General features: G+C 41.5%; 1 protein-coding gene and 1 long non-coding RNA gene across 11 annotated transcripts in view; one reads left to right on the top strand and one right to left on the bottom strand.

Moving 5' to 3' along the window:
• Positions 1 to 3,008: 3,008 nt before the first annotated feature.
• Positions 3,009 to 26,186, bottom strand: part of myo18ab (myosin XVIIIA b) — a 112,570-nt gene continuing 89,392 nt past the window's right edge. For 5 of the 10 annotated variants that reach the window (XM_027280822.1, XM_027280823.1, XM_027280826.1 and 2 more), the window contains 11 exons: positions 25,741 to 25,887; positions 25,141 to 25,254; positions 21,651 to 21,767; positions 20,298 to 20,381; positions 19,086 to 19,223; positions 17,351 to 17,536; positions 17,068 to 17,207; positions 15,847 to 15,891; positions 9,601 to 9,723; positions 6,722 to 8,212; positions 5,275 to 5,387 (listed from right to left, as the gene is read on the bottom strand). In XM_027280822.1, the coding sequence (XP_027136623.1) occupies positions 6,730 to 8,212; positions 9,601 to 9,723; positions 15,847 to 15,891; positions 17,068 to 17,207; positions 17,351 to 17,536; positions 19,086 to 19,223; positions 20,298 to 20,381; positions 21,651 to 21,767; positions 25,141 to 25,254; positions 25,741 to 25,887 (2,577 nt within the window). In that variant the 3' untranslated portion in view covers positions 5,275 to 5,387; positions 6,722 to 6,729. Of the gene's footprint in view, positions 5,388 to 6,721; positions 8,213 to 9,600; positions 9,724 to 15,846; positions 15,892 to 17,067; positions 17,208 to 17,350; positions 17,537 to 19,085; positions 19,224 to 20,297; positions 20,382 to 21,650; positions 21,768 to 25,140; positions 25,255 to 25,740; positions 25,888 to 26,186 lie in introns of all 10 variants that reach the window. The other 5 variants (XM_027280828.1, XM_027280820.1, XM_027280824.1 and 2 more) reach the window with 4 other exon arrangements.
• LOC113746165 (uncharacterized) lies at positions 9,730 to 15,837 on the top strand. The gene is made up of 2 exons (XR_003462646.1): positions 9,730 to 14,861; positions 14,966 to 15,837. It is a non-coding gene; the product is annotated as an uncharacterized LOC113746165 (long non-coding RNA).

Below are 26,186 nucleotides of genomic sequence, written 5' to 3'. Positions count from 1 at the left end.
TTTTAAATTCATTAACCAGATGCTAGTGCTTTTTTTTTTTTTTTTGGTATTTATGAATTTATTATAGGTTACGGAGTACAAGACCGCCTACTGCTGCAGCTGCACAGCAAGGCTCAGACTGTAGTGAATATTCCAAAAGTTAAAGTAAATATATTCTGAGGACAGCCTTCATTTGGGAATAACTCTTTAAAATGTGTCATTAATATCAAAACTGAATACATTGAGGACATAAGCTGAGAACACTGCTGCACCTATCACTGACTGTCTCCTGAGTTTCACACGTTCACTGTGGATTTACTTACCAATGGGACAATTAGACTCCTGACCTTCATATTTCTAAAATCATGCTTTAATCTCTGACACATTTATATGACTAACATGTCGGCAGTTTGTTCATAAATCCAGCAGGAGTGACCCGGAAGAGAACACCACTCCTGCTTTGTGCCATTGTCTCTGATTGGACGTCACTCTTGTTTGATATGCTGCTGCCGATTTATTTGCTTGTGGCTTGGAGATGCTGCAATGTACCGACGTTAATAAGAACCCTGATAATTAATTAATTAATAAAGAATTCTCCTGTTCAATGAGCTGGTTGGCACAGCAGGTTGTTGTTGGATCCTCTTCCCTTTGACCAAACCTGAATTTTCTGCCTCCACTGAATTTAACATTACATTACAGCAGAGCACACACGAATGAAACTGAACCGAATAATTCACACACAACACAATCCATTCTCATTCATACAGTTTATGGTTGACATATTTGATTTTGTTCTTTTATTGTGCTTTATCTCTTTAGCTTGTTTAAATGATCTCAGCACTAGTTGTCACACTTCAGTGATGTGCACCTCACCTCTCATCCAGCGCAGGCTCCAGCTCCCATCATTGGATTGAATTGACCTTTTGACTACATGTGTAGAACACTGATGGAAGGACTTCAAAAAGCAATTTGATGTAGGAACACTGCAGCTGTGACACAGTCCAGGTTATCACAGAGAGATACCACAAACCATGTCTGTCAACCAGCTGAAACTAGAACATATGACATATAGATTACAAAAGCCTGCTGTGCTGTCCAACAAGCACTGTACACACTGAATCCAGACAGACTTTATGTCTATGAGAATATAATGCAACTGTAACGTCTGCATGAGCGGCTGATGGCACAGCTAAATATATTACACATGCTTTGAAAGAATGATTCTTCAGCAACTGCAACTTCTGATGCAGATAAAAATGTTCTTCCTCTGCACACATGAAGGACTTCCTCCAGTGATGCGTTGAATGAAGGACAAAATGCAGAGTACATTCTTATCAAAATATCAAAATATCAGATTGAATATTGATCAGCAGAGAAAGATAACATCTGAGGTCTAAATCTGACGTCCTTGAAGAAGACTTTGAGCACTTAAAACACACACACACACACACACACACACACACACACACGTGATGTTATGGCATGGTGATGGTGAACACATGAAATGGTCTTCAGCTGCTCAGCTCAGGGATTCTGTCTGGCGGTCACAAACAGTCTGCGGCTTCAGGACTTGATTCTCTCAGTGAGCTTCATTCACAAACAGAGCAGACTCTTACACTGTGTATGAACATTTGACATGAAGCTGGGATTCATCAGTATTTTTTACCTGAATCTGTTCATCACCGTGTGTACACACACCTTTCAAATTTCCTGATGCATTGGCCAAATGTAGAACGCAACCATGACACTGACGCCCTTTCATTCTCGTCATCTGTCGTCAGTTTTAAAATGTGCAACAAAAAGAACAGTGTCTGTACACGTGATGCATGTTCATATTAGAATGTAAGTTTTGATTTTCATTGTTTTGAATGACTTGGTATTTAGGCACAGTGTGATGCATTGTAATAATTAGATGTTATATGACCTGAAGGGTGCACCGTGTTTTAACTATGTCCGGATGGTGGTACTTGTACTTGGAAAGCTGATTATTTTCTGAGCTGGTATGGGGCATAAAATTGAGAAACATGCTGAACCTTTTTTTAAATTTTTTTTTTTTTTTTTTTTTTAAATGGTAGAATATTGACAAAAATATAAATCTACTAAAATATTTGACCTGATTAGTATGAAAACAAAAGTACATGGAAATTACATTTTGGAACAGAAAGCATGCCTGCTTCATGATTCCTCCACATCATGTTGTTCATCATCACAGAAATGTGCTGTACATTAGTCAGAAGACTCACGCAGCTGGTGCCCCAGTAACCTCGTGGTGTCAGCTGAGGGTGCAGAGGGGGTCGGTGAGACTGGACGGTCCTGAGGGGGCTTCAGTGATGTGTGTGTAAACTGTGTGTGTCCTGATTCTGCCACAGATCACACCAGGTGATTGTTTTACTGGATGAAGTGTCAGGCTGTGTGAGCACAACCGAGCAGGACACAATCGTTTCTGTTGTTATTTTGCAACAGTCTGGACTGGATCAATAACCATCTGACACCTAATCGCTGTCTGACAGTGCACATCACTGCAGCTACAGGAAGAACACATATACATAAAGGTGCTGCTGTGAATGACACAAGTCAAACTCATAGAATCATGAGTAATTTTTAATCCCCTGGGGATCATGAACATTATTTCTGAGCCTCTGATCCATGTCACCATCTCTTGAGGCATGCTGCAACATGGCTGAGACCTGCAGGCCAGTCTTCTTGAGCCATGAAGAAAAGTTATTCCTGTTCTGTAGGATAAATAATGTTTCATTACGTGAGTGGAAAGAAGCACAGAGACTACAGCTCATGTAGTGCGTTTTGAAACAAAAGTCCATCTATCACTGTGATGAACTTGAATAATCAGAATGTAAACTGGATTCCTCCAGCTGAAATGATGGCTATTAGTTCTTATAGCTTACTTCCTTTGGAATTCCAAAGAAAATCATTAGATCAGAGTTTTCTGTCCGTTTCAGTGATTCACATGGTCAACACTGTTGAAGTGAAGATACACAGCAGCATGAACAAAGCCACAGCACGAGGCATTCTAAAACAATCACCATCATTTATTTACAATATATTAAACTGTAATGTAAAATTTATAACAAGTGGTCAATTTGTTCAATAATGAAAATAAACATTAACTATTTTCAAAGCTAGCATGAATCATACACATATTTATATATAAATACTGTGTGCAGTCAGCATTATTATGCCAGCTCTTTTGTTTTTTCTGTTGAAGCCAGACACTTTTATCAGGGTCAATTAGATCAGAACACATTTCCACACTTTGACTGCATAGAGAATAAAAATGAAGACAGTCTACAAAAAGCATGTAAAGAATCATCACACCCGACTTCTCCCACAAATTTTTTTCAGCCCCAAACACCACATCAAGCTCTTCTTGACTTTCAATGGCTTCCAAAGATGACTTAATGCTACTCGCTAAATAACAGACAGGTGACCAAACACTTCAGCAACAATGAAAACGCAGGTTCCTATTTGCTTGCTGTTTACATGAGTTCACAGTATTGGTTATACAGGCTGTAGTTTGTCCAGTTAATGAAGTTAAAGTACCCAATGAGGCTTTAAAGTAAAAGGCTGGTGATATTCTGCATCGTATTCTCATCAAAAAGCAGAAATGCATCAATCCAAGGAAAGATCAACTCATTTTAAATGATTCCCTGTGAGCTGCTTGCAGGACTCGTGTTGAACTTCAGTGAACTCTGACACTGGAATTATCCTGAGGCTGATCGCTCCGTCACGTTCTTCTTCAGAATCTGTAAATGTGGAAACTAAGCTAACTTTTTTTTTAGCTAAGGCAAAACGGAGAAAACTAATCATGACACCATGAGGCTCACTGTGCATTGACTGAAGTTTGTTTGAATTTACTCCACAAAAGTGGATTTCAGGTGTTGACCAGGAGTCCATGTGACCAGGCTAGCTGAGCTGGTGGACAAGTTGTTGTTCTTTTTTACATTGGTGTCTTCAGTGGGAACAAACAGGTTTAGAGTTCAGAGCTATGATGACACCAGCTCCATGCTGAAGAAAGCAGAGTCATGTTGAAGAAAAAAAAAACTTGTTAACTGGACCTTTGAGCTTAGAATGTTTCGTCAGTCATAGTGTTCCCAGCGGTCAACAAAACACTGTGTTGGTTTTGGTCTTTCCGTGCCATTTGTTGACAATAAAAATATAGAACACCACCAGCTTTTTACTCGAACATGCTGGTTCAGGATACCATCTGCTCAGTGGTTTTTGTGAGAAACCAACAAATGACCGTTGCCTAAAGTCAAGTACATTCCCCTTGGAAAAGGAAAGCACACCAAATTAAAACAAAACACAGACGGTAAGCACAAGGACATAGCCACATGAAGTCTGTTCATCGCTAAAGAAATCTTGCAAGTACTTCAGATGGAGTGGAAATAAAATAAGACACAGCGTTTCACAGAGGTGAGCTCCGACCTCGTGGAAATACATTTGCTTGGCGGCAGCTTAAAAAACAAATCTGTCAAACATCATAAACAAAAATGCTTCACGTTCATGGTGGAGCGGTTAGTGACGCAATCCTCTTCCCCTGGAAGGAAGACATCATTTGCCAGCAAAAGGCAGAGAAAACGTTTCAGGCAAACAAAAAGCCAATAGATGATGATGAAAGTCTTCAGTGTACAGATCAGTTCATGAACAACAGCTGCAGAGAAGCCAGCTGTACAAGAGTCCACTGAAATCAAACAGCTGGGACTTTTCCCAGGACTCTGCATCAATTGGCAATAGGTAAAATAGTGTGCACACATACTTCAACAAAGGCTTTTTGGCAATACATTGTACTATGGCAATACATATTATTGTGTTGTACTATATGTAAAGAAGAGAAGAAGAGACAGATGAAGAAAGAGGAAGAAACTATTCTATTATCTTTGCAACCTCAAGTTCTTTGGCTCAGTTACAACCATGACGATGGGAGTTAAACAGGTTGGCTGCTCAAGCCAAGCAACTGCTGCTTACATGCAACCAGCAGAGTGGAGTGGGTAGTAACAGAGCTGCTGTGTGTGTGTGTGTGTGTGTGTGTGTGTGTGTGTGTGTGTGCAGGTAGTGTGAGGTTAGACTGATGACATCCTGTGTGGATGTGACGTGGGAACATCTATCTGAGTTTCTGTTTTCCTGCAGGGCTGTGAGCGTTGGGAGTTGGACCGACCACTTTCTGGGTCAACTTTACATGCAGGACAAACTGTCACAGTTGAATGGGGGTGAATGGTGACAGCGAGGACTACGATGTGGTCTCATAATGCCTGTCCTCGCCATCGTCGTCCTTCACATGGCTGCCGTATCTGTATCGAGAGTAGTACGAGCCCTGGGTCGCCCCGCCTTCTTCTTCTTCCTCTTCCTCATCATCAGATCTATCAAAGCAGTAGCGTCTTCGGCCAGGAGGGCTGCAGCGGGAAGAAACAAGTAATGTTAGCACCAAAAAAAGTCAGCAGAGCGTGGTCAACAAAGGGCAAGGCACATACACAAACACAGGCAAAGGTGAAAACAGCATTATAATCATCGGTTGTGTTTAGATAGAAGACTTCATTTTAGAAAATGTGTTACAAGCCTACTGCTAATTATTCTAAATGACTTGCTAAATGCTTTTGTCTTAGTCAGCAAGACTGACATACTGCACACGAATGAAAATACAGCATGTGTTTGTAGTATTACTGCAATACTTCCAGCCACCAATGGCAGCACGGAGCAAACTGCAGCTTCTGAGCATGAACATTTAGTTTAGTGTCAGGTGACCATTGTAGACCGTGGATCACAGACACATGCTGTACATGTACAATGTTGTGTGCATGAAACTACATCAAACAAAAGTTACCAGGAGGTTCCAAGGTTAGCTTTACCTCAAGCAATGGACACAAAACCCCATGCAATATAGTGCCTTGCTAGCATGCAGTGAAGTGAAGTGCTAGTGAAGAACTAAGTCTGTGCTCTTCAGACACATGTGACTCAAATGTTACAGCTGTGGAGTGAATCAGCACAAAGAAGAAAACAGCAAGTCTGCTAAAAGATGATTAACAATATCTCAACACGACTCGTCTCGATCAATCTGTTTTTAACACCATTTCACATATTCCTGATGAACAACCCATCACCAGTTTGCAGATCATCTAGCTCAGCCTCTTCACATTGTTTAGCATTCTAACTGCTTAATATTGCAAACTGGGGGTTAATTACTGTCAACTGTGCATCTCACAGGAATTTGCTAGTTGGTGTAAATCAATGTTCAGGGTCTAATTATGCCTGCAGTTATGGGGCTGGAAGGAAAAATGTATTTTGGCCTCTCTTAATTGACTTGCGTTATTTTTACCTTTCTGGGGCTATAAATCAATATGACATCTCAGGAGTAATTAAAGGCTGAGTTAACATCCACATTAAGAACACCATCTCATCAACTACCTTCCTGCTGTGAGAGAATTCACAACATTCTCAATGAAAACCTTAGCAGCATTAAATGTGTGAGAAGCCACAGGGGTTGTGGTCACTACACGGAACGTGTGACTAAGCAAACAATGACAATTGTTAGCGTGCATACAATGACACATCATCAAAAACACAAGTTGTAAATTAGAATTCTAAACTGTGAAACTTCCACTCTGAACATTCCATGTTGAACGTTCTTTAATATGCTGACTGATAATGGTGAAAATGTCTTGGATTAGTTAGGTAACACCATGCTTCCACACCACTCTGCGAGGCAAGTCCATATCAGGCAACCACCTACTGGCTGTCTCAGTCACTGTCTGGCCGGTACAGGTACTTCATCATCAGGCTGTCCACCTTCTTCTTCCTCTTCTTATCATGCTTTTTGTTAATGGGCTGGCTCTCGCTCTGGGGTCTAGTTTCTTCTTCTTCAGCACTTGACACCTTTCGAGCTGGGGCCCTCTTCACACTGTTGGAGCTTCGGTAAGAAATGGTGGAAGCACCAGAGCTCGACTCCGACTCGGAGTCTGACTCAGAATCTGAAGAAGACGAGGAGGAAGAAGATGATTCATCCTTCTTCTTGGACTTTTTCTTGGACGTCTTGGACCTCCTCTTGGAGCTGCTCCTGTGATGATGGTCATCTGCTGAGCTGTCAGACTCGGAGCTGTGGCTTCTCTTCTTTTTCTTGCTCTTGCCTTTGCTCTTGCTGCGATGGCGACTACTGCAGCTGCTGGCACTGCGTGATGATTTCATGCAGTCCACGGCGGATGCAGAGCGTCTAAGACTGCTGGTAGGGCGACCACTATCTTGGTTACGGATATCTTTGCTGTCGTTGTCATCATCATTCTTTGATTTTTCTTCTTCACCTTCAGAGTCTTCCAAGCTCCTTCGCTTAAATTTGATAGGCTTGAAACTCAGCACCTCATTGATGGCTTTCTCTAGGTCAGGGTCAAGGTAGTTGCGGTGACTGACTGTTTTGATATCTGAGTTATCAATCGGGTCATCATCAGCAGCTGATGATCTGGCTTGTGGCGGGGGCATGGACATACTGCGGCCAGTGGACGAGTGTGGACTGTACGCTGACCTCTCGGTAAAAGCCACACTTCGGCTATCATCAAAATCAACATCAAACTCGCTCAGGCGGAAGCTGCGTGCCAGCGACATATGAGAATCGGCTTGGCTAACACTTCCAGGACTCACGAACCGAGACCGTCTGCTAAAGCAAGGGCTACTGGGACTGCTGCTATACATAGACCGTCCCCCCTCGTCTAAGCGTGAGGTGCATCGGCGGCGTCCTGGACTTGACAGACCTAAGCTGATTGTAGACTTGGCATCATTCTCTGGACTTAATCCAAGACGTGTGGAGGCTCGACTGAATGAGATGGTTGATTCTTTGTCAAAGTCACCCCAGCGGCTGTCCATGCCTTTCCTAGCTCTGCTGGTTGCCTCTGAATAGGCCTGGGACATGACTGATTCTCTGTCATTCATGTCATCCCCTGCCTGGGACTTCCTCCTGGAACTTACTGAGAAGGTGTCATCCTTAAGATCTGAGGTTTTGGGTTTGGCCTTGTGGAAGGATAGAGCATCTTCTGACTGAGCATTCTCCTTGAGGGCACTGAAGAGGGCATCCCCCCCTTTAGAGTCAAGGTTGGATCGTTTTCTGTAGCTGAGGGAGCTCATCACTGATATTGGCCTGCTCGACTCTACCTCTTTGCTCTCTTTATTTACCTCTTTCCATTCCTTACCCTCCTTCCACTCTTTCCCTTCCTTTGCATCTACATTTAAAGCAAATCTGAAAAGAAACAATAGAAAGGACAAAGGAATGAAGACAGTGGGAAAGAAAATGACAGAGATGAGATTTGGGGGCAATCAGAGGTAAGTGAAGAGAATAAGAAAGAAATTAAATATAGTTGTGATTCATAAAAGAAAAATAAATGTAATAATAAATGTAAAAGATGAAATGAAGCAAAATCAAAGTACAGCAATGGAAAAGAGGAGAGAGCACTGGAGACAACTGACTAGGGACTAACAAAGGCTTTCCTGCATGAAAATGTTAAGACCGGCAGGACAACTTTATTTTATTGCCCACAAAAGATGAATGAAGGCCACAGGGATGACGAACATCTCAACTTCACTTTTCTTCAAACTCACATCAAAGCTTTTGAAATGTTTTGACCAGTGTGAAGTTATGGCCCGACAATAATTTATAATAAAAAACAGTTAGATACAGATATGCAATGCATTGATAAATTCAAAATAAATAAGTTTCAGTTGGTAAATATTCATTCTATTCATTTTTGACTGTTGTTAATTAAAGTTGTTGAAACCCATATTGAAATAGATTCAATACAGGGCTTGAATTTGCTGATCAGAAATACTGGATTCAGATTAAATATAATGTGTTCAGTGTGCTCAGTCATAGCACCTGACATTCAAACATTCAACCCTACCTCTAACCATTGTGGTCCAACACTAAAGGAGAAAAATAAAATTAGTGCCAGACAATAATACTATGTTTAACACACATATCTTAAACAATGTATCCCTGTGAGCATTACAGATGTCAGAAACATCATTTGGATAAACTCTTTCTAATATCAAAGTTAAAACTTTAAATAACATTCCTCTCTCCCTTCTTACCTCTGAACTGTACTTGCATTGTGTATCTGTGCAAATGGAATTTAAAGTCACTTAAAGTTGAAAATGACTACCACAAGGGAAGCGTTTGCTAGCTTGATGAATCAGAGCATGTCTATTTAAAAAAGTTTTTAAAGTTGGGAGTGGCTCAGCTGAGAGGGGGGTTAAATCTGCCGGTAAGGAGACAAATCTGGGGCAATCGAAGCTGTCAGCTTGCAGACACATTCATTTATCTCAGCTAGCGGCTTAGGTTGACTATGCCAGCTGGCCACTGGGCATGTCGATAAATCTACACGCCGGTGGTTTGTTTTTAGGGAAAAAAAGTCCCATCTTCACCAAGCAGCCAGTGACAATAAAGACTAAGCAGCTTAAAAATACATTTAAGTAACAGCAGTCCTCTGATTTTAGTATTCTCTGATCTAAATATTCTGCTGTGTTTTATTTGCTCTGGTCAGATCATGTACACCTTTGGATTCACACAGACCAAACACCGACAGATATCTGGGTAGACTGCTTACTAACAGCAGCTGGTTTTGTACTGACCTGGAGCTCTTGAGGCTGCCGTCATCTGAGAGGTTTTTGGCGGAACCTTTGCTTTTGGACAACCAGGACTTCACCCCATCCACACGATCCTCCACCTCAGAGTCTGTGTCTGAATCCCCCTGACTGGTGAGGAGTCAGAGACAGGGAAGTCAGAAGAAGCAGAGGAGAGAGGAGATGGCAAGGGGGGTTATGAAGAAAGAAAAGAAACCGGGTACAGCCATTCAGAAATGTTAGTGTCAAAGGACAGTCGGCACTGGCAGGAATGTTCCCGTAGTTCTCTGTAGATGTGGAACCAGAGACCGAAGAACAGGCTGTAAGTGTTAGTGTGAAAGCACAGATGGATTGTGGCATTTATTCTGGATGAAACACAGCACATGCAGTCAGCTCAAAGAGCCCCTGTAAACACACACACACACACACACACACACACACACACACACGCCTGCAGGAGGTGGTATAGATGTAAACATCATACAGCAACTTCTCACTGTTGTCACTGTTAGATGAGTGCTATCACAGTCCAGCAGTCAGCTGGCACTGAGGCATCCCAACATTCTACCTTTACCCCTCCAAAGAGACTTCAGAGCTCCAGTAGCACCATGACAGGAACAAAGCCCGACCATCCAGCCTGAATGATGCTTCTGTTTTTACAACTGCATCACTCCTGTTAGGTATGATAAGATTTTACACGACACATTTATTGCTGAGATCTGCAGGAGAAGCAACTCGCTGCTAGAAACATGTTGACAGTGAACACCAATCAAACCCGAAGGTTCACACTTCTATTTAGCTTTATAAATATGGGTTAGGTAATAAAATAAATGATTTGATGATGTGGCTGGAGACTTGCCAGGTTGTCTGATCACTCCGTTGTGAGATGGATTTACAAAAGAATGTTCCAAAACAAAGAAGCAGAACATCTCAACACCTCAAGCTTCAGGATCACTGGATCTTCAAATTCTACTTAGAGAGCGTCTTTAATTAGAGCCTCTGCTCATCTCTGCTCAAACCTGCATCAGCTGCTACAGAATACTTCTGGATCTCTGACCTGACTTTAAGGCACCAGATTTTTAGAAGAAAGAAGACTTCATTAAGCTGTTGTTTTGGTTTTTATTGTGGCAGGAATGCTAAATCAGTCAATCACTCTTAACTCTTAACACAGGTCATTCAGAGCCACTTAAGACTTTGAGCAACTGAGACAGTGGCAGTTCTAAAAACACAGTGGCTTTCTTATGGTGTGTTATGGCCGCTGCCAACTCGCCCCGATACATCCCTGTGTGTAGTGTAGTCAGGGCGGCTTGTGTTTTGTGTTTTGAAGTTTTTGCAAAAGTTACTGTAACTTGTGTTGTTTGTGGAAGTTTTTCGTTTGCTATAGGACTGGGCTTAGTTTAAGTTTATTGATTCACATACACGCTTAGAGATATTTCTGTTAGAAACAGGTTTTAGGGGTGCTGTTTTGATGTGTTTTTTGTTATTAGAAATTAGATTATATTGTGAGGCCTTCTTTCTCGTTTTGGTTTCATATAGATAGTACAGGCTCTAGTTTATTGAGAGTTTGCGCCCTTTGTTCCCTTGTAGTTTACTTCACCTCCTTTTGTTAAATCAGTCTGAAATGTCATTTATTATATATCTTTGTTTACACCTTAAACATCTGGTTTTATGTTACTTGCTTACAACCCTTGAGCCTGGTCGTAATGTAAATGGGGGCTCGTCCGGTATCTGAACCCGGGACATCTTGCCCAAAAGTATGTAATGATGATGATAAAAAAAACAATCAGAGGTGCTAACTTCTATTTCCACAATAAAAGACAATTGACACTTTTCATTAGTACATTGCATCTAGACATCAAAACCTTTTTAGAATTAAGGCCTTTCTTCTCGATTTGTTGAGCATCATATGAAGACATTGTTTTGAGTCTCCTTGAGCTTAGCTCATGCCCTTAACATGTTTTGGTTCATGAGTCATTGTTAGTAAATGCTTTCAACTGTGCTAAAGCTATGCCCATATTTTAACATGCATTCAGAGATGTGTTCTGTAACATGTGAGTTCAGAATGGGATTTGATGTCATGGTACAATCTATCTAATCTATGTTTCAGAGACTCTAGTGCTAGAATAAAATGATAAACTGAGGCTGTGCTGCGTTATTGGAGCACCACTATCTCACTTCAGGAGTTATTCTAACTTTAGAGAAACCAGTTCACTCAGGATGTAGACCTGGCTTGCATTAGTGCAGCAAATGGACTAGTAAGTGGACTTTGACATGTGAAAGCTGTGTGTAGATCTGTGTGTCAGAGGGCAGCAGGGTCTCCAATCAAAGAGAGTGTCTTGCACAATGAATCACTTATTGCTGGTTTTATGCTCACTTTTTATGATTTCATACATTTCTGTCTCCATCAGGACATGCCTGCATGCACCTCATGAAGAATAGACTGAAATCACCTTCACCAGATGAAAGTAAGCAGGAAATCATTTACAACATTATGACAAAACTATGAAAATAACAAAAACCCCATCCATTTTGTGGGAAAAAAAATGTCCAGATTTATCTTTCATCTGGTGATTATTTTCATCAGCAGTCCTGCACACACACGCAGTCATATGCATAGTCATAATTTCAGTTCTTGACAGAATGATTTGGTACACAGCTGGGCACTGCACTGTTTTTCCTCTCAATTATCATTACACGTTCACAAACCACCACGAGCCGCCGAGTAAAACAGAGGGCTTGTCATAAAATTTGACACGGATGAAAAGAGCCCAACACTCATTAGGTGCCGTCAAAGCCTGGTGCTTGTGTGGTGCTGTGAAATTAAGTTGTTACAGCTTAATATTCCTATAGAGACATCAGAGGGGCGTCTCAACATCTCTGCATCCGTTTCAGAGAGCCTCTCATCTTGTTGAGGAAGAGAGAAAAATATTCTTTTCTCCAGCACACAGAGGTCTGGAAGGACTAGCACCACCTATAATTAAAATCATTAGCAGTCAGAGACAAAAGCTCCCTGGATTTCAAAGGGGAATTTCAAATAACGGTTTGCCCAGTGAGATCCAAATGCACAGCCTAGTAGCTTTTATGGAATACAATAACCTTGGACAGCGATGCTGGGGACTGCACTTGCGCCAAAGACAAGGAGGGAGTGATGGGAGGAAAGACGGGGGCGACGGACTCTTAAGCTGCAATTAGGTTTGCAGAACATGCCTCGACTATTAGGCAATCTAGGGATTGGCCACTTCCTACTGTTATGATGACAGAGCAGCCAGGTGTCTTTGTGTTTGCCACTGTGGACACTCATAAGGGTGGGCGATGCTCTGACGTCAGCCTGCAGACGTTTTCTTATCTGAGCCTTTAGGAGTTAAAGCTTGGCCAGCATTTGTGTGTTGGTCAAGTTTCGGTGAGTCAACTCTTCCAGCCCTATTAAATGAGTCTTTTAACCTTTCTCTTCGCAGGCAACACTCATTTTTAATAACACCTGCCTTGAGTAAATGGGAAAACAGAAATGGGGAAATTAAGTGCAGTTAAGGTTTTTTTCCATCTTGTAACCTTAGTGACACTGCTGAGGGTCCTAAAACTAACAGTGGTACTTAAAGCAGTACTGAGGAGCTTGTGGAACAGCAAGTCTTTCTCCTTGAAATGGTTATGTCAAACATGTTTAGGAGAAACAGATCATATTGAGGATAAGCGTGACATTCTTGTACCACATAAAAATAATGGGGATGGACAAAATGGAGGACTTTGATACTCCGGTTTGAACCAAAATCTTTTCTACAAGAAATGTGTTGGAATCTACCCACGGAAGAAAAAAAATCTTGTGTCACTGTATATGAACTGTTTTCTCATCTTGCTCAAACAGTTAATCACTAAGAGTAACTCAGCGTAAATGTTAAGTCTTACTCTAATCCTCCAGTTCAAAACTTTAACACTTTCTTATCTTTGCAAATTTCATGACACGCTCACACTGCAGGTCTACAGCCAGCACCACAATGGTGGGCCCTATGTAATTGAGCGCTTCACACATAGTGTCAACCACAATTTATGTCCTTGACCACCGTACCATTAGTTAAGCCCTGCCGAAAGCCTGGGGGAAGCAAACAAACACTGAGGAGACATTAATTGTCTGTGACATTCTGCCGCCATTGGTTGTACATCTCTGTTACACACTATTACATTCATCATTAGCTTCTATGGATCCTCCTGCTCTGCTTTGCTCAGCTTTGCACCTCTGTGTCCCTGGGTCTTATAGACGCCACTATTTATGCCTCAAATATATGAAACTGTCTGCCCAGTCAAGTCCCAGTGGCTTTGCAGCCCGGACAGGTGTGAACATCCTTTCCAAGACCATCAGGAAGCAGATGCTTGGAAAACTTCTCTTATCCAGTGTCATATGAAAAGGCAACACTGCTATTTGTGTTGTAAAACATATGCGGCAATGAGTTCAATGTGATATGAACTGTTCAAAAAGTGGTGTTAAAATCTGAGAATAGTCAGAAAGAAGACATGTTCCTTTATCTGCCATGCCTCTGAGTGGGCGGGCAAAGACTGACAGCTAAACCAACAGTGGACTGACAACATTCATCTAAAATGACCAAAGTAAGCATTTAAAGGCTGTTTGGTGCATTACAGAAGCTCATTTTCTACACTTGTAATAAACATAAAAAACAAGGTTGTGCAGAGGTTAGCAGGTCAGGTCTGACAGATTATTAATGATTTGTTTCTTGAGGCATTTTGTTGGATTTAGATGCTGATGTGAATATTTCTATTCTGGATGACTTTGTATTCATGCCGTAGAATAGATATCTATCCTGCAACTGAGCTGCAGTTTATGCTTCCCCAAGACTGACAAATTCATTATATGGATATATATTTCTGTTTAAGTAGAATGGAAAAAAATGAAAGCCTTCCTGTTTCCTTTTCCTTTAACCTTCAATCAGCCTTTTCAGCTACTTTGCTGCACCTTCTTTGTAAAACTACAGCAGCCAATGCCATGAAGCCAACAATATGAAATATAAATGTGATATGTCCAGGCTATGTATTCTACAAAGCAGATCTGTACATTGTAGCGGAAAAGCTCATTTCATCTCATTTCAGTGATATTTTAAGCTAAATGTGCTGCAGACAATTACTATAACATCGTAATAATACATTCAAATGTAGAACTGCATCATTTATATTTATTAAAAAAGAAATGCCTGACAAACACTGACATAGGACCGGACCATGGAATGGGATCCAGAGGTCGACACTGCGTCTGTGCTCCTTGCCTGGTGAGCGACACAGCTTTTTGTAAGACATTTGAGGGTTCTGGATTATTAAGCAAGTGCAAGCCAAAGATTGATGAGCAACGCACCCTTTTTTTCCCTCCTGTCAGGAGGGCAGTCACCACTGAGCCACGGTCACATCCAGCCCAGCAGCGAGCATGATGAAATATTAAGAGGGCCGGGGGGGAGAGGCTGACTCGATGCTGACTGCTGTTCAGACACAACAAAGCGGTGTCCGACACGACATCAAGCGACCAAGACAAACACTGCCAGTATACCCCTCGCTGCCGTGAAGGAGATTCTTGGCCTCGAGAGGGACGACCAGATCATGACACTTGTTCCTTTCCATTCAATGCTTTGCAAAGTGGTTAACCATACAGTGAATCTGAGGAGGGAGGATTGCTTCATGCTGGGGCTCAAGTAACATATTGTCAGTTGTATTCATGCATCTCAGCATGTGGGGGCATGCAATGATGAGTGGAGTAAACTGGGGTTATGAGGGAATCTCTGAGCACTGTTGATGATGCATTATCCCTGAGCCTTCACACATCAAAGGAGAACCCCCCCCCTTGGATTTACTCTCTGTCTGCCACTTCCATGAGGCATCTCTTCCTGTGTGAACTGTTCGACATGGATCTAGAACTGAGCCATCGCTCTTTGAGGTCCTGACAGCGAAAGCTGAGGTCTTTAAATAGATAAATATCATCACAGGAGCAAAATCACCAAACAACTAAATTGGCCCAGAATGCCGTGAACATTCCAAATATCTTTTTTATTTGATTTTTTTTCTGTCAGGGGGGATTTTTCTTTAAGTCGGTTCTTTTCTACAGTGTGACAGCCAGAAGTGATTGACTAACTGGACCGAAACTAAACCCAGAGAAAAACTCTGGGTTTTCTCTCTCCAGTATCAAAACCTCGACTAAATGTTCAAAGACTGTAGAATGCTGCATCATTTCCAGTGGAGCAAAAAAAAAAAAAAAAAGTTTCTCACGTTCTGTTCTGTCTTTTTTGATACTTTGTCACCATGTCTTGCAAACTAGTCGTGATGATGGTGATGATGATGGGTGGAGGGACAGACAAGAAGAGAAAAGGACAAAAAATAACAGAACAAATAAGAATCAACTCAAAAATAACAACAGAATGCAAATGATGATTAAAAATATATCAATAATTATGGATGTCGTGGCAGATGCTGTGGTGACCCAGTTCTCTCTCTGAATAACAACTTTATTGTATGCGTCAAGTTTTTAGGTGCAGTGACGCAGCACGCCACCTCATCCTGATCTTGGGTCTTTCATCAGTCTTACAGCTCGTATTCTAATGACTCACTAAGATGTTAACTGCTGCTGTACGGACAAAACTACATCTGTAGAGAGAGTATACGTGTTTACATGGTGTCCCAGAGAGAATAGGGACCTTTGACTGGGTGTAACAACCACCTTTGATTGCTCTCTGTTAGATATGGCAGTGTGATACATGACAAATGAAAACAAATCAACAGAACTTAAATAAAGAAATGTGCTTCTTTGCTTTCTTTCTCAGGGTTCCATCTCAAAATATGTCTGTGTAAAAACCAGAGCCAGGATGTGGTTAGCCAAGCTTAGCAAACCATTCTATGGCCAGCTTGCAGATACAGCTGATGAGTTCAGGTTGTTCTTTTGGTCTCTACAGGCACGGTGGAATCATACAACCTCACTGTGACAGCAAGAGTCTGTGTACTTGGCTGTTATCCATCACAGCTCTGTACTACACACAGACATGAGAGTGATTCTCAGCTCACTCTTTGGAAAGAAAACAAAGAAGTTTTCTGGAAAGCAGAAATGAGATGACACTGAGCGATTTGCCCCAGTAAACTTGTTTGTGTACTTACTCTGACAGCATGCTACTGTTTTTTAAACAGTACGCAGGGAAATTTCACAAATGATGAGAAACCTGTCCCAAAACTTCTGGATGTTATCAGAGATTTGGTGATTTCACTGTTTTCACAATGACAACTAGAAGCAGCTTGTAAGTGGATTGAGTTCTGAGTCTAGTTTACTGTATTACAGATAGTAAAGATTGTAAATGGTGTCTGCCTACTGATTCCATTATTCCTGGGGTGAGTGCAAATATTCCTGGCTATCAGGATATATAGTCTGTAATACTCTGTTTCATATGAAGTCCTCCAGCTTCTGGAACTACGAGAAGCTCCCAACCTAGTTCATCTTTATACCTGTTGATAAGGTCTTCATTATCATCACTCTCCATCTCGTCCTCGATGGCCGCCTGGAGGTCTCCAATCCTTTTGAAGGCCAGCTTGAGGTCCGCCTGCAGGCTCTGATTAGCAGCCTCTAAGCTCTCAATGTCCATTTCCTGGTAATGAGACACGAGTCAGCTGACCACAACCAAAGCTTGACCAGTTCAATGTTGCTGATTTATTGCTGATGTTACGCTACGTGGGCTGGCCTAAGTTGCCTGTTAGTGAGTTTTCTCATTAAGGTCTGTCGCCTCCTTACCAGCTCGTGCTTTTTGCGGCTGGCCTCGGCTTCTTTTTTAGCCAGTTCACTCGTCTCCTCTTTGATGTCGCGGATCTGTCTCTGCAGACGTTTGTTCTGCTCCTTCTCTCGATTTTCGCTGCTGCTGCGCTGGTCTCGTTCCTCTGTCAGCTTCTCCAGGTTCTCTTTAAGACGAGCTACAAGGCTCTGCGCGGTAACAGAGAGGAGGTTCAACAATGTATATTATTGCTGTGTGAAAAAAAGCAGCCTGTTTTCATTTGAATGAGGTCAGTCAGGCGGCTCCAGCAAAGAGCTCACAGGGTTGAACCAAAAAGTTGACCCTGACTCGACCTCTGCACGTCAGCAACTGGACATCACCTCGTGAGAAGCTGAGGTGGCCAATCAAAATATGTGCTGACATAGAGTTGTTGTAGATTAGCTCAGCTCCACCCCTCTCTCCAACCAGGACTAGAAATCTGGGCAGAGGACCAACTAACTTTTACTGAGCATATTGCATCTGTCACAGGATCACAATTTATTTTGATTTTCAATTAAACTAAATGTTGCTTCTAGAGCGACAACAGTGATGTTTACAACAGCAAAGTCACTGTATAATCTCCATAATGTCTCACTGGAAACAAATCTAAAATGTCAATGGCATAAATAATATTCCTGACATCACAATACTGAGCGAGGTTTAGAATGAACATCAGGGAGAGAGGACAGGCTGCTTTGTCTCAGCCACTTTTCCACATTAGAAGATGCAAACTGAGATCAACTGACGGTACAGTGTTGATCAGAGTTCAACACAATGTCAAAAGACAGTAGAGAGAGAACACTGGAGCTCATCACATTCGTCTTAATAATTTAGCTTCAAGGCCCATTTTATACCAGGTTTTGCTTTTCATGAGAATAAGTTAGTCTCCATCAATCTTTCAACATGTGACTCATCCAGTCTTTAAATGTGCAGCGAGTCTGGATTCAGTCTGTGTGTCAATGCCAGCAGCTCACTTTATCAGTGAGCGAGCTCTTAGCCACCAGGCTTGTCCATATCTCACATACTGAGTGGGTGGTGTTCTGGGCCTCCTCCTCACATCTGTATTGATTTAGCTTTACTACCTCCAGCTCCGATGAGTTGTAATATTCAAGTGAACTGAAATATTCAGTCACTGCAGTTTTTATCACTGCTGAGAAGTCATAAAAAGCAAACAGTGAGTCCAGCACTGTGTATTACCTAAACTATGCATATTTCACCACTGGCTAGATATCTTTAAAGAAACCACACTTTTACTAAATCAATATATATATATATATATTTTTTTTTTTTTACTTTGGTGGGCAAGAAGCAGAGTGAGTCTCTGGCGATGAGCTCTTTGCACAGTAAGTAATTGGGCAAGAGAGGATTTCAATTTCACCCTGGGAGCACGGATGGTAACCTTTATCCTTCACTTGTGCTTTTTTTTTTGCAAAATCTGAAAGTAATTTGAAAATGACAGAATAACAAATGGTACTGTCAAGTGAGAGGAACACAAGCTCGAGGACAAAGTAAAGCAGGGATGGTTAGATTTAACTGGCAGTGGTCTAATATTTTATGGAGCTACAGTACCTCCTGACCTTTTTCTGTTCTGTTTCTGCAGTTGATCTCTGACCTCAGCAGCGCATTTCACCCTCCCACTAACTTCTTTGCATGTCTTTAGCTGGAGCTTCCTAGAAACCTACCACCACCGCCACTCCTCCACCTGTCTTTTGCTCTCACCTCCAGGCGTTTGACCTGGGTCTTCTCAAACTCCAGCTTGGTCTCCAGTTCACGGATCTTGGCCTCCTGCCGACTGACAAGGGATTTCTCCACCATGGACTGCTCCTGGAACTCCAGCTGGCTTTGGAGAGCTTGCATCTAGAAGACAAACATATACACGTGTTTGCCACTGTACTCGTGAGTGCTGCCCTTTGTCTGGAATAAAACCTGAGGGCTCCCCTCTATCCGTGATGCCTTGGGATGTTGTCTCCTGCTGTCGGTGGAGAAAAGTGCTCTGAAGCTGAGGTCTCAGACTGTGTCATTGTACATAAGACTGCAGATCATCATAAGTCACATACTAAAACAGCACTGTACAGGTGGTCCCCCTCTTCTTAGCCAGGTCTGATTTGTCAGCTGCAGCTATGTCTGATGGAGAAAAAGATTCCTGCAGCAGCAGCCATTATGAGGATGACAGCACTAACGTGTTCAGCATTATTACTTGGCTGAGTTCGGAAACCAAGTTAGCCATCTGTGTCACATATTGCCACTGCCAATCCTGCTTGAATGACACATCAATTACATCAAGGGTTGCATTTGCCAAGGGACCAGTGCAAAGGCAAAAGAGATGAACTGAGGCAGTGCAGCACATCCGTGCAAGTTGGTAAATGCAATCCTTCACGGGACACTGCAGCAGTGAAAACTCTAGAAACTTTGCTGTGTCAGGAGGGCTTACATTATGAGACAGAAACTGTACGACAAGCTGTTTAGTCAACAATAACTTATCTAATTATCGATCAATATGCAGAAAAGCATGAGAGATACCCCTCTCGGTTCCTCAGAGCTCTTTGCCACATATCATAAAAGGTACAAGAAAACATGAAGAGAAATGTAGCAAATCTTATGTATCCAATATTTACATCTATAGTAACAAAAAATCTAAAATTAAAAGGGTTACTGTTCTCTTACCGTTTTTAAATGACAAAACTTTGAGTTAAGTAGTTAAGCATCCAATAGATATTAATAGCATAAATAAACAAACTGCTTTGTGAAATGACTTGAGGCCTGCATCGTTAACCCTGTCCTGGTCCCCTACTCTGCTCTGACGTACACTTTTTAAAGCTGACACTGGAATAAACTCAAACTCATTCCACACCATTAATTCTCTCCTTGCCTCTTTTACTGTTATGTCATTTTTATCTGACCTTGTCACAAGAGCAGAAAGCCAGCATCTACCTTCTCCTGAATCTCCTGCTTCTCCTTGAGGGCCTCCTCCAGCTGGGCTTGGAGATCACTGATCTGAGCCAGGTTCTGGGCTGACTGAAACCACAGAAACACAGAAAGGAAAGACAGTCAGTGAGCAGCATGATACTACAGACCTATACGGACCAAAAAAAAATCAAAAATCTAAATCCATCAAATTCCAAACGATAAAAAAACACCAAGAAGATCGAGTAAAACGTGATCACATCATCAGCACAGTGACATTACCCAGACAATCAAATGTGCTGGAAAGATTTTTAGTCTGCTGAAAGCATATCAATAAATCACATTTCAAAGTGACCTGTGTGGAATATTTGAGACAAGTGCTTTTTTCACAGTAGATGAAGCACTCTGCTACAGAGAGTCCCATCGGGAATTCAGCTGCCTCAATTTAGACAAGAAGGATGGGTTCATTTGGAGCCAGTGGAGGCAGATCACTCCATCAGTGATGGAAAAGAATCGCTTTTACTCCACTCTCATTTCCACTTGCTGCCCATCTGCGTATACAGCTACAATAATATTAATGCGGTGGTGGCTGGACTAAGCCTGATCCAGAGATTTTACCTTTTACAAATGAACCTGAGATCGCTTTTTGACATGATATGGTGGTACACATATTTGCTGATATATTGGGAAAATTTTTGCTAGGCTGAATCACCGTCAATACTTTCAATGTTGGTAAGTCAAATAAATGACATTTCAGGTTATACCAGTGAAACTATGCTGGAGTTATACGTCACTGTTACAAGATACATGTGATAAAAAAGGTTATGATTTAAAGAAACATTAGGTAACTTTTCTATCATGAACAGAATTTAAATCATGTTGATGCTATGCTCTTAACGCTAACACTAAGTCACACACCACCAACTATTTGACTGATTTTGGTAAAACTGGATCCTATTTTATGGAGAAAATGTTTTCTGGTTGGCAGTGTGAGCTCAGAGCACCGTGTTTGCACAACAGGCATTTTCAAACTCCAGAAAGAGGAGGTTTTCAGGACTGGGGCCGGTGGAATGCTGACAGGAATTGGAGCTGGTGTCATGCCAGAACAGGAGCTGGACAAGTGTGCAATGTAACCGGACTAGTCAGTGATATTAGCTGGCTGTTGTGTCTGCTGTTGTTGATCTTGCTTTATGTTTGGCTGTTAGCAAAGTTGTCCACTCACTAGTTTTTGATCATAAGTAATGTAATCAGAACAATTACTTGTGTGTACAGCTGTTTATATTTACCATGAGGAAATTTAAGTGATAATTGGCTAATGAAATTTTCATACTCATATATATGAGTGAGTATATGAAAGAGAAAGAAGGGAGAAAAGTTGACCTGGGCCACAGCAGCCTTGTGTTTTTTCATCAGCTCGTTGAGGTCCTCCTGGTCCTCCTCCATCCTGGACTGCAGGTCATTCTTCTCCCTCTGCAGACGACTCAGCTGCTCCTCCAGCTGCCGGACAGAAAGTGAATCGAGGAGATTTGTTAATAGATCAACGGAGCCGTGTTGTCAAAATGTCAGACAAGATTAGACAAAAAGATGCCTGCTGGTTCTCCCACAGTAACCATTCATTTACAGAGTGGGTCACACAGGGTCAAGCTCTTTAAATGTTTTCTTCAACCAGTCAAATGCTTCATAAATCTTATAAAAAATTATATTGTATTTTCCACAGATGAGACACCAGTCTTTGTCCTCTGTCTATGATTGTGAAACATAGCATAATTTTATAAGTCTCATAATAAATCATTTCTAACTTGTGACTTAAATTGGTTAATAAGGCTCTCCAATTATTTCCCACATGAACAACACTCCATATTATTATTATTATTATTATTAATTCAAGAGCAGAGTTTATTATTTTGTGCAAATATTTTTTTTTCTGTCACACCTTCTGGGCACTGAACCATTACATTATGTTTAATTGAGAATTAGAATTGAAAATTTGAATTGTAGGAACATTTTCTGGCCACGCTGATGTGGCTACATGTCTGTACAGCTTTCCTTCCATCATCTCCATAAATGTCTGGAAAAGTCTGAAGTTGTGACTTCGTAGTTGTGACTTTTATGCACAGTAGAACTTTTACCCAGCCCACCTCTGATAATGGGGATCAACACAGGTTGATTCAGGTCTCATTCAGAACCAAGATATCGCATTAGAGGCTGCACGTGACTGCCTCGTACCTGCAGCTGAGGAGGTGAGGGGTGGACTGTGCTGAAGTAATCCTATTTCTCTAATGACTGGGATAATATACGAGAGAGAGAGAGAGAGAGAGAGAGAGAGTGGTTGCAGGGTTATGGATTAATAAATTGTGGTTAATGTGACTATGTGAAAAGGCTAATGAATCCATTTGCACATAGTGAGTAGATGATAGGAGTGAGGGACAGGCGGAGGTGATACTGTCACATCCATCGTAGACTGAACCCAAATCATTAAATCAAAATATGGATTCAGATTATGCTTTATTTATTCTTTGTCTATTTTTATTAACACTACCACGGCTGAGGTGTACCATGATGTACTTCAGTAACTAAAAATATCTATATGGAATCTGGGGCAAATTAATTTACATATCACACTTTCCTTTTTTAGACCCACCGCTGGCCTCACTGAGGCCTGATAAAAGCTTTGAAAGCAGCTCCAGCTCTGTAAAGTGGGGAAAATATTGAGATGGATGTAGTGAACATGCTACAGTCGGCAGCATCAAACTTTCATTTAGCACGTTTAACAATAAGCTGTCAGTGCAATCTCAAGCCAATTATGACGCCTGGCTCTTTGTTTTTCTTTTCCCCCCTCTCAGATCTCCATGGCCTCGCTGCAAAAATAAAGCTGTCAAAAACATGCGGGACAATTTTCTCAAAACACTGCAATTACAGCGACAGAACGGCGAGAGAACGGCGAAAACGCCGAAGCATCTGAAAGAAATGTTATTTGCATGATTTTATCTTTGTTGAATTGTGGCGTATGATGTGGCCGGGGCCGCATCAACAAACTCCATTTATGCAATAACCATTTCTGTCATCAGTTCGCCGAGCCTTTTACTTTCCCAGCAGGCTTGATGCGTGCCGCAGAGGTCGTCCTCAAAGACACCATTTGAAAACAAGCAGCTGCTGACACATTCATCTTATCTCTGCAGTTTTGCTGCTCTGAGGATCAACAACATTGTGAAACAATTAAGTTGTATTTGCTGTCCAGGGTCTGTATTTTTCTATAGTGCAATAATTCTCTAAACAAAACAAAATACCACAGACACTTTAATGTAAAGAAGGCTGCGTCTCATTGGATGGAAGTGTCTAATACTCCCTGAATGTTCCCTGAGTTTTTCATCTTAAGTAGCATGATGGAGCAATGACGCACATGCATGAGCCCACACAATGATCAACAGGTGGCCGTCACACACCACTGTTGTTTTTTTATAACATGACACAGGGCTGACTCAGTATTATGTCATGGAAATATTAAAAAGTCAGCTGGAGATAAAGTTTTCAACCAACTCATGGAGCTAATGTTAATTCTCAACACAGCCAACGCCGAGCGGGGACAAAAAAGTAAAAATAATAAAATAAGATGCTGCTTTTATCTACAACTCTATCAAAGATTCATTGTTTCAAATGAAACAATCACTAATTCAATTTTACATTTATAATAACATTTTTAAATGTCAAAATTACATTATTTAAAGATAAAATAAAACATTATGAAACAATAGGATCATTGGCCAGTTGAATTTACATTCATTCATTTAAATTATTTTCTCTCCCATTTGAGACTTTGCATGCATCATTTAAAAGTCATTAACACATTTACAACATACAATTTATTCATTCACACACTAAAAAATATAGAATCGTTCTGGTGGAACAGCTGACAGCAACATATTCATACGTGTGCATATATAAGAAAAAATAAAAAAATAACTCAAGTTGAAGGAACACGAAGTCATCCAGACCTTCTCCCCATCCATCCACACATCCCCTCCTTCCTCCCTCCTCTTCCCTGACCTGCAGCTGAGTCAACTCAATTATCTTTACCCTTCACTGCACTGTGGACGTAATAGTCACCTTTTTTTAAAATACAGTCAAACTTTTCAAGGTGTCATGTCTTATTTAAATTAGGTCGGCCAGTGTGTTTAAAACCAGCTTCAACAGCGAGTAATTTCTCTTTAACAAGCAGAGGGAGAGAAGGCACGAGGAGATTAAACCTCACTGATACAGAGAGGGGAGGCTGAGGGTGAACGAACAGCAGGAGAAATGTGGGAGCGAAGAAGAAAAGGCAGTGTGATTGCCAGATTGCCATGGGAACACGGCATTAAGTAAGAAAAGTCATGCCAAAAGGACAGAGAAATATAAAGGTCAAAAAAGATTAGGATAGGCTGAGGTAGCAGGAAAGAAAGAAGAAGTAAAAACTAAAGATGTAAAGGAAAGGCTGCAGACAGAATCCAAAGAACGGTGTGTTTCTACCCAGAGAATTGAAAAATATGGTAAAAGAAGCAGCAGTAATAGAGGGAGGGAGGGAGAGCTCTGAGGGAACAGGTGTGTCCTCTCACCCTTTATCTCTGGCTAAAGGCAATGATTTGACATATCTGCTGCTGCCCTGCTACACCCACAGATGGTGCGTCCTTATAAAAGCCTCAAAAACACAAGCCAAGTGATCGCTGCCGATGATCATTTCCAAATGTTGTGACAGCTTTAGTTTTCTCTGCATATTCAACAGCCACATGCAGCAAACTTAATCATGAACTTCATCAAATCTGCCACCTGTGGTCAGGTTGTCTAGGAAACGTGTCAGAAATGCTGCTTTTAAAGGCTGAGAGGGTGATGTACTGACCGCCTGCTTCGTCTTGGAGATGTCCTCCATCTGAATGTGCAGATCTTCAATCTCCACCTCCATGGACTTACGAGCTTTAACTGCGGCTGCACAGGTGAACTCGGACTCCTCCAGCTGGAACACAAAAATGGAGGGAAATGTATCACTTGAGTAACTTCCAAAAGTACTTTTTCAGGTTAATCAATTCTGCGTACACTCACTGTACTGTATACTATTAATTGATTCTGGTCCCGGTCCTGAATGCAACAATGGTTCTTTTGCTTTTTATGCCAGAGCAGATGTTTGCAAAGTATATATATAGAACCATTCATAAATGTTGAAAAAAACATTTTAAAAAACTCATCCTTGGGTCTCTTTGTAGTAATTTTGCATCTCGTTATAGTAATGTCTCTCTATGTATCTGGTGTTGGTTTGCATTGCTGTCCAGTCAGTCTTTCTGGTCATTTTGCATCTGTCACTTCAAAGAGACGATCTGGCTGTCCCCCGCTGGACCACTTTGTCCTCTAAACTTGTGCCAGTTAGGCCCATTCAGTAATCCGTCCATGGTTACTAGTGAGTGTCTTGGAGCTGGTGCAGTAAGTGTATATTCTGTGGCTGTACCTGGTTCTTGAGCTGTGCGATCTCCCTTTTGCTTGGTGCGTTGTTCTTGATGTGGTCCAACATGATTTGGGCGTCGGCCAGCAGAGCCTTGGTTCTCTTCAGGTCTTTCCTCAAACGCTTCTCAGTCTCTATGTCACCACTTCTCACCTGAGAAAACAGGTACAGTGAGGTTTGCTGACTCAACTGATGAATGAGGCATTAGTCATGGAAGCCATCTTCACATTTTATACCACACACACACGTGAGTTTGATTTGTTATGGAATTTTCTATCCTTAGGTTACACGAGATCACATGTGGGCCTTGTGGTCCTCTGCAGTATTAGTTGTTTGTCTTTGACTAGGTGCCACCATATCTCAACACTGTGGTGGCCGGAGTCGAAGAGACCTATTGCTGCCTTCATAGACATAATAGATAGCTTGCTGTTGACGTTCCAATCTGCGTAAAC

The sequence above is a fragment of the Larimichthys crocea genome, chromosome VII (genome assembly GCF_000972845.2).
Source record: "Larimichthys crocea isolate SSNF chromosome VII, L_crocea_2.0, whole genome shotgun sequence".
NCBI lineage: Eukaryota > Metazoa > Chordata > Actinopteri > Sciaenidae > Larimichthys > Larimichthys crocea.
Note: the sequence above shows the minus strand (reverse complement) of the source record. Positions and strands in the feature narration are given on the sequence as shown.